Source organism: Octopus bimaculoides, chromosome 26 (assembly GCF_001194135.2).
Source record: "Octopus bimaculoides isolate UCB-OBI-ISO-001 chromosome 26, ASM119413v2, whole genome shotgun sequence".
Classification (NCBI taxonomy): domain Eukaryota; kingdom Metazoa; phylum Mollusca; class Cephalopoda; order Octopoda; family Octopodidae; genus Octopus; species Octopus bimaculoides.
This window is the reverse complement of record NC_069006.1, coordinates 4698060-4707399: the sequence shown is the minus strand read 5'-3', so window position 1 is coordinate 4707399 and position 9340 is coordinate 4698060. Positions and strand designations below refer to the sequence as shown.

Sequence of the window (9340 nt, the reverse complement as noted above, 5' to 3'; positions counted from 1 at the left end):
GAAGTGGGGTGGGTGGGGGTGGGGTGAAAGCATGGCTGAGGGTTTAAGAAATTTATTGTCCAACCAAGTGGTTTCAAGGTTGCAGGGTTCAGTTCCACTAAGTGGCACCTTGGGCAAGTGTCTTCTACTTAAAGCCTTGAGAGTGGATTTGGTAGACAGAATCTATAAGAAGCTTGTCGTGTGTGTGTGTATGTCCTTGTCTTGACATCACATCAAAGTTGTAAACAAGTGTCCTCACCATACAAGTTGTCTCCTCCATTTGTAAGCCAGGGGGAAAGGAAATATGATGGTTGGCAACAGGAAGGGCATCCAGCCATAAAAAAATTTCACTCAGCAAATTTTGTCCTCAATTCAAAACAGATGCTTGGAAAACATACATGAAAAGGGGGGACAGTAAAAAAAAATCCATCCATCCATTTTTGCTGCCTACTATTCCTTGGAAGGTCATAGTGGGGGTTAGAGTCCTCAGGCACCTCTTTCATAGGGGGCCCTATCAGAAGCAACTGTCATTACAATTTCTGGCTGGATTCTCAAGCACAACGAACTGAAAATATGGATCTTCTCCAACCATTTTGTTCTTGGTCTCTCCTTGGGTCTCTTTCCAGTTGGTTCAGTTTGAAGAATCTCTCTTGTAGGCCTTTCCAGCAAGAGGCTAACCATATTGAAAGCTCACAGCTCTTGTACTACAGACATCATTATTTAATGTCTGCTTTCCATGCTGGCATGGGCTGGATAGTTTGACAGGAGCTGCACCAGACTTCTGTGTTAGTTTTGGCATGGTTTTTATGACTGTGTGCCTTTCCTGCAGAGTTGGGGTATCACAGAAAAGCCTCACAAGACAGACCCTTCAACCCAAGCCAAAAAGCAAGGGGCCGAGAAATAAATCCAGTGAAAAATAAATAAATTAAATTTATCCCTTTAGCATTTAAAGCCAGATATATCCAGCCCAAATATTCTACCTGCTTTATTTTCAAGCAAATCAGATCCAGTCTCTCACACCTATCGTGCAATGTCATTCTAAAAGTAAACAATCACATTATTGAAATCTAAAAGCTGCAATGTATGATGAATTCAAGATAATATGGATAAAGAAGCATTACATTTGACGGAGAAATCCGAATGCTAAAGGGTTAAATAATTCTCAAGTCCACTCTCAACAAATCAAAATAAACCTTACTTCTCCGTAATGGCGTTGACCTCCCGTTGCCAAAGTTTATGGTGAAGTTCATCAAATTTCTCACACCTGATGGTGCCATCAAAGTGGTTGGACAAATAATAGCTAGAATTCAAAAATAAAATACAACAAACATGAGAGCCACTGTTCAAAAGGTGAAATATTAATTTTAAATTCTTCAATCTCCTGAATACAAAGCAATCTGAGTTAAATTTTTGTACCCATATAAAGAATTGTCTTTTGTTTTTTTAAAGCACTGGCCCGATAATTTTAAGGGGGAGGGGACTAGTAATTATCATTGACCATGGTACTTAACTGGTACTTTATTTCATCAATATGAAAAGATGAAAGGCAAAATGGATTTTGGTGGGATATCATTTAATGTCCGCTTTCCATGCTAGCATGGAAAGCAGACGTTAAACGATGATGATGAAACCAGGATGCAAGGAGCCAGAACAAATACTATTACATGTCTGCTACACAAAACAATTCTGCCTTCTCTCAACTCTTCATCTTTACACATCTACATAAATAAAAGCGAAATTCTGTCTGTCCGTCTGGGACCCCTGTATCTCAGTCTACATTTGCTCTAAAGAGACATATTATGCCTTTTTGGAATCAGGATTATCACAGGATTGAAGGCAGCAAGATGGCAAGAACATTAGCATGCCAGGCAAAATGCTTAGCAGTATTTCGTCTGTCTTTACGTTCTGAGTTCAAATTCCGCCAAGGTCAACATTGCCTTTTATCCTTTCGGGAGCGATAAATTAAGTATCAGCTGCTTACTGGGGTCGATCTAATCAACTGGTCCCGTCCCAAAAAATTTCGGGCCTTGTGCCTAGAGTAGAAAACGATTGAAAATCTGCCCTTTGTTTGGTTCTTGAACATCCAGCATTAGGATCTAATTTAAAAGCATTTGGGTTGCTATTTCTAGCATGTAAAGCTTGACTGATTCACGCCATCTTGGTTGGCGTTTGTCAGATGTTATCAGAGACCAAGGGGGAGATAAATGACATTCGCATCAATTTTACACAGAGATAATAACTTTGGGTCAAATTGGCCAACAGTTGGAATTCAACTTGGGACTGGAACAATAAATGATTGCATTACAGAATTAATTCTCACCCACCCTTAACCTCTGATCAAACACCACTGGGGCATATAGCTATAATAGATGTATTTTAGTCATGCTATTTAGCTCTCTTCAGTTTTGGGCCACAGGCTAAAATTAGCCCTCTGCAAGAGCTAGATTAAAAGTCCGCACAGAGTGTGGCTTCTAAGCAAATATAATAATAATAATAAATGCCCAGATGCAGTACCAGGCAGTGGCTCTCATAGCTTCTGATCTTAATTGATTGGAAGTGTCATCATGGACATTGTTTTGTCTTGGTATAAAAGATGGGCTACAGCAAATATTCTACTCAATACCACAGATTTGCTTGTCAGTTGTTTGACCTTAACCAGCTGAGCATGTCCCTTGGTGGCTGACGATATGTGCATCTCTGATCATGAGCAGAAGTAGTGGGGGAGCATCATAGCCATGTGTTGAGAGGAATTCTTTGGGGTTTGAATAATTCACTTTTGGAAACATGGATGTTTTGCTCAACATCCTTAAACAAACCTTATTCAGGGACCTTTTGAGTGGGATGGGCTACCCGATCTGAAGAAAATTCTAACTGGGCCCCACCTGCAAGGTCATGCGCTGTTTATCTTGATATGAGATCACCATGTCGTGCACACATGGTTGTGATGCATGTGCCTGGTGTACCCTTATCAGACGGGTCGTCATTATGGGTATACTGGGCTTCGTATATTTTACCCCAGTGTCACTTTGATAGCATGCACTGCTCTCTCACTCAATAATAATAATAATAAATGTAAATGGCACCTGTGCAATCATGGTCATGGTCATTGCCAGTGTCATGTAAATGGTACCCATGCCGGTGGTACGTAAATAGCAGCCATTACACTCCCGGAGTGGTTGGCTTCAGGAAAGGCATCCAGCTGTGGAAACCCTGCCAAATCAGACTGGAACCTGGTGAAGCTCTCCAGCTTCCCGGTTCCAGTCAAACTGTTCGACCCATGCCAGCATGGAAAGTGGACGTTAAATGATAATGAATAATCCTTTCTATTATAGGCACAAGACCTGAAATTTCTTGGGGGACAGAAGGGGGGGTAGTTGTTTACAGTGGCCCCAGTACACGACTGGTGCTTATTTCACTGACCTTGGGAAAATGTAAAGCAATGTCAACCTTGACGGAATTTGAACTCATAACATAAAGACAGATAAAATGCTGCTAAGCATTTTGGTTTGGCATGCTAACCATTCTGCCAGCTGATTGCCTTACACCAGCTTCGTCTGCTAACCATTCTTATTTCATTACTGCCCACAAGGGGCTACACACAGAGGGGACAAACAGATTAAGTCGATTACATCAACCCCAGTGCGTAACTGGTACTTATTTAATCGACCCCGAAAGGATGAAACGCAAAGTCGACCTCGGCGGAATTTGAACTCAGAACGTAAAGACAGACGAAATATCGCTAAGCATTTCGTCCGGCGTGCTAACGTTTCTTCCAGCTCGCCGTTTTATTGAAATATTTCAAAATTAATTGAAATAAAACAGCAATGTATTTCAACAGGAATATGGTAACAAAAGGGTTTAAAGGGACCTAAATTAAAACCTCCCATCAAAGTTTCAGGTTAATTTATGTTCTAAACACCAGCTTAATAATAAAGTTATTTTACTAAATTCTATTTTATTTTCAAAAATAATTCTAACAGAGGCAATATATTTTTACAGAAAAATGGTAAACAGAGTTAAGAATGGTCAGCGGAAGAACTGAAGAAATTACAGACTTTGCAAAATGGTCAAATGTAAAATGAATTTTTTAAAATAAAAAATTTTTAAAAAAACTTAAAAAAAAATGAAAATGAAGATTAAATAAATAAAAACAAGAAGGCTGAGTATTTTATACTGACCTCATCTGAGCGTCTGCAACTACCAGAACTTTAACTTCAAATAAATGGGGCCAGTTAACTAGAAGGGTCTTTCCTAAGATGTCAGTAGCAATACTTTTCAAATCCTAAGGAACAAAGATAGAACAAAGTCACAGACATATCTTATAAGACCACTTGTAGTCAAAGAAACATGGAACTACATGGAATCTGTAACAACAGGACTCCCTTGTTTGAATTTTACAATTAGAAATACAACATGTAGCACATGGCAGTGAAACATGGGTTGTGACTGGTGAGGGTGCAAAGGCTTGAAAGCAATGAAGCCAGTATGCTTCACTGGGTGGGTAAGGTCAGTGTGCGTATATGACAAAGTGTAAGTGATTTGAGAGAAAAACTGGGTATGGAGGGTACAAGATGTAGGGTACAAGAGAGAAGACTGTGTTGGTGTGGCCATGGAATGTGTATGAATGAAGACAGCTGAATCAAGAGATGCTGAGCTCTAATTGCAGAGGGAACATGTGGAATGGGGGAAACCTGGGAAGATGTGGGATGAAGTGGTGAGAAAGGATCTTCAGATAATGGGCTTCACAGAGGGGACGACAGAGGACTGAGACTTCTATCAGTTTGCTGTGCTTCAGAAGACACGACAAGCAAAGTAAATACATGGCTGCCCTGTCCTTGCATGCAGGCATGTCCCCTGCATCACTCTGCAGCTGAGCATTCCTAATCTTGCAGGCTCATGGGTGTCAGTGCCACATAAAAAGCACCCATGCCAGTGCTGCACAAAAGCACCCAGTACACTCTGGGTGGCATAAGTTTTACTTGTAAAATACAGTTGTTTTGAATTTGCTACAGAAAATGATCTATATTTGTGGTGTGGATGATGGGGGGAGGGCATTAGGACTGTGGACTGGGTGCCAAAGGGGCAGCAACCTGAAGAAGTTTGGTAACTATCGGGTTAGATGGTTTGACTGGAATTGGTAAGCTGGAGAGCAGCACCAGGCTCCAGTCTGACTTGGCTCGGTTTCTACGGCTGGATGCCTTAAAGGCCAAAACAGACATGGAGTCCAGGTGACCACCTCCTGTCAGAATATCCAACCCATGCCAGCATGGAAAACAGACGTTAAATGATGATGATGTAACTCTCCTCCACTCTTCAATATCTAAGATCTTGGCAGATTTACTTGTGATTGTGGGTTCAGTCCCTCCGCATGGCACCTTGGGCAAGCATCTTCTGCTATAGCCCTAGGCTGACCAAAACCTCATGAGTAGATTTGGTAAATGGAGGCTGAAAGAAGTCCATTATGTGTGTGTGTATGTAACCTTGTCTGGACACTTTGTGATGGTTGTAAATGATCATCACCATCATCATCATCATCATCATAGGCCTCTATACAGTGTTGCTCGTTTCCAGTCTTCCATGACAAACTTGTCCAGCCATTGGGAGAAATACCACCTTATTTGGAAAAGAGGTGAAGGTAGGCATCAGGAAGGGCATCCCACCGTAGGAAATCTGCCTCAATAAACTTCATCCGAGCCATACAAGCATGGAAAAGTGGACTTAATGATAACAATGATGATGATGATGATGGTGGTGGTGGTGGTGATAATGTCTCTTCTGTTAGAGTCAAGCCTCAGCTTTAAATAAATTAATGTGAGTATTGAATACTTTTGTCTCCAGATTTGTCATTCCACATAAGAGTGGTTGGCGTTAGGAAGGGCATCCAGCTGTAGAAACTCTGCCAAATTAGATTGGAGCCTGGTGTTGCCATCCGGTTTCACCAGTCCTCAGTCAAATCGTCCAACCCATGCTAGCATGGAAAGCGGACGTTAAACGATGATGATGATGATGATGATGATACTAATTTCTAAAGCTTGAGAAGACCGGTCAAGCTGAGTGGACTTGTAGTCATGGCCGATGCCAGTGTCACGTAACTGGCACCTGAGCCGGTGGCATGTAAAAAGCACCAATTACACTCTTGGAGTGGTTAGCATTAACCCATTCATGCCGATTGTCCGTTTAAACTGACAATTTTTAAGGGTATAAAACAAATACTTGATACAAATTGCGATTTCTGTATGATCTGTATCAAAGAATGGAACCTGTTCTTAACGTGTATGCAGTCTGTATCAAACGGATTTCAATGAAATTTTTTTTCAGTTGTTATTTAGCTCAAAATAATAGTATCTGTGAATTTTCAGGCAATTTCATTCACTAGAAAAATTTCGGCATGGATGGGTTAAGAGGGGCATCCAGCTATAGAAACCCTGCCAAATCAGACTGGAACCTGGTGCAGCTCTACAGCTTACCAGTTCCAGTCAAACCGTCTAACCCATGCCAGCATGGAAAATGGATGTTAAATGGTGATGTACACATCACAATAATTGATGACATAAACAATGTAGTAAAAATTGTTTGCCAACGTTACATGGCAGTCCTGGTTTAGGATTAATGTTGCTGTAATTGATGAGTGGGGGGGTGCTAGATTCCCTTGTTCGAAAATATAAGGACACAGATCGTGTCGTATAGCCAGCTGGAGACGATGTCTCCTGGGGCTAAATTACAGCAACATTCATCCTAAACCAGGACTGCCATGTTATGTTGGCAAACAATTTTTACTACAAAGTACTGTTGCTGAATATCTCAGGTCGTGAGATTTACAAATAGTAATTTTCTAATAATAAACAATATTTAACAGTGGTAGTCAGGGTTGGAATATGCTTGATAATTTTAAAGTGTGTGTGTGTGAGGGGTCCTATTTTTATTTCTTTTCCTGTTCTCTTTCTGTCTTGTGGCCTCACTTTCTGTCTTGTGACCTTGTGACCTCACTAGTGCCAGTAGCATGAAAAAAAGCACCCAGTATACTCTGTAAAATGGTTGGATTTCAGAAGGGTATCCAGTTCCAGAAACCATGCAAAAGCAGACACTGAAGCACAACATCCTTTCAAATCATCCAACCCATGCCAGCATGGAAAAAAGGATGTTAAATGACATTGACGACGATGATGACATGAATTAAAAAGTAAAAGAAAGAAACTTTAAATTTACCTGTTCCCAATCCTCAATTATTTGGACTATCATGTTATCGAGTTTACTGTTAAACTGGAAAACTTTCACGCCATCTTTCTTTAATTCTGCCTGAAAGGAGAAAATGGGGGAAAAACATGAATGAATATTGGAAAAATATTTGTCAGGCAAGTGATTTGATCTGGGATCATGTTTTGAAGCTAAAACAATTACAGTATGGGGGGACACACATATTAGCCATATATACTGTGATAAGAACAGCATATATGTATGGATGTGGTTTTGGGTTCAGTTCCACTGTGTGGCACCACAGGCAAGTGTCTTCTACTATAGCCATAGGCCAACCAAAGCCTTGTGAGTGGATTTGGTAGATGGAAACTGAAAGAAGTCCAGTATGTGTGTATGTGTGTGTGTGTGTGTGTGTGTGTGTGTGTGTGTGTGTGCGTGATTTCCGTATGTCCCCATAACTTGGCAGGTCAGCAAAAAAGCCAAACAGAATAGGGACCAGACTTTCCCAAGAGGTCCTCTATGCCCCTCTCTCAGCCAAGAGGTCCTTGTCTCATGGGCTCACAGGTGTTGGTGTTGCATAAAAGTGCCTGTGCCGTGGTCACATAAAAGTGCCTGTGTCTATGTCACACAAAAGTGCCTGTGCCAGTGCCACATAAAAATATTTGTGGTGGTACTATATAAAAAGCACCCATGCTGGTGTCACAAAAGTGCCTGTGTCACATAAAATTGCCTGTGCTGGTGTCACATAACAGCATCCATGCCAATCCCAGGTGAAAGCACCTGTGGGGGTACCCCATAAAAGGGACCCAGTCCACTCTGTAACGTGGTTGGCATTGGGAAGGGCATCCTGCTGTAGAAACCAAGCTAAAACAGGCAGCTGGAACCTAGTGTAACTGCCTGGCTTCCCAGTTCCTGCCAAACTGGGAAACAGATGTTCAAATGATGATATATAAATGTATAAAAGACCACCACTTACTCTGTGTCGGATGTGCTTAAACGTGGGGAATCCAGGGAAGTAGACGTTCTGTTTGTCGTTTGTGAGGAAACTTTTCTTGAGTTTATTCACTGGAGTATGGAAGGCATCAAGTGGCACATATGTACACCTGAAACGGTAAAAATGGACACGATTCCAGTAAACTTCTGCAATACTGTGATCCCTATATCAGTGAGTCCCTTAAATTACCAGTAACTCAAACCCTCCACAATTCTCCTTTCCAACTAAAGATCCCTGACAATTCAAGACAAACCCCAAATCATTCACACAAACATATGTAATCGACTGACATGTCTGCCCTTGTGGCAAAATTTGAAACCATTATTATTATTATTGAAGGCAGTTGAGTACTGGGGGTCGATGTAATTGACTCATCCCCTCCCCTCAAATTACAGGCCCTGTGCCTTTAGTAAAAAGGATCATTATTATTATTATTATTTGTCAGTGTTCTTTTGTCCCACACCCTGCAACCTCTTCAATGGCTATCTGTTCCTCTCCGCTTCTCCTTTTCTCTCTGATCTAGTCCTGTCTTGTATTCCATCTTGTCTTTCGGTGGTATGTGTCTCTATCTACGCATACGGTTGACTTTCTATCTGTGTGTGTGTGTCTGTGCCTGTGTTTAGCAATATGTATGTGTCTTGTGTGATGTATATGGGGTTATATATTACACTGTTCACACTATATATATATATCATCATCATCCTCCAACGTCCATTGTCCATGCTGACTTGGGGTGGACGGTTTGACCAGAGCTGGAAAGCTGGGGAGCTGCACCAGGCTCAAGTCTGATTTGGCAGGGTCTTCTCTCTCCGGCCAGGTACCCTTATACTTCCTCTTCAGCAAAACACCTGTATCTGTCTCACTATAACCTTTTCATCATCAACCACTCCAATGCCTCCTCCCCTCGTTAAAGTTTTTGTCTTGCAAGTACTTGGTGACTCTGCCAGTGCAGGTGCCACTTAAAAGTACCCAGTCCACAATGTAAAGTGGTTGGCATTTGGAAGGGCATCCAGCTGTAAAAACCTTGCCAAAACTGACCTCACCTCTGCTTGGGCCACATAAAAAGCACTAAGTCCACTTTGCTGAGTGGTTGGTGTTAGGAAGGGCATCCAGCTGTAAAAACCTTGCCAAAACTGACCTCACCTCTGCTTGGGCCACATAAAAAGCACTAAT

The 9340-nt window shown here is 41.5% G+C and overlaps 1 protein-coding gene across 1 annotated transcript in view; it reads right to left on the bottom strand.

Moving 5' to 3' along the window:
* The window catches only part of LOC106881569 (5'-3' exoribonuclease 1), a 75659-nt gene that overhangs the window by 25532 nt on the left and 40787 nt on the right, over positions 1-9340 (bottom strand). Inside the window, exons 16-19 of the mRNA XM_052976888.1 lie at positions 8150-8330; positions 7186-7275; positions 4158-4261; positions 1178-1279 (exon numbers count right to left, since the gene is read on the bottom strand). Coding sequence (XP_052832848.1) covers positions 1178-1279; positions 4158-4261; positions 7186-7275; positions 8150-8330 — 477 coding nt within the window. The remainder of the gene's footprint in view (positions 1-1177; positions 1280-4157; positions 4262-7185; positions 7276-8149; positions 8331-9340) is intronic.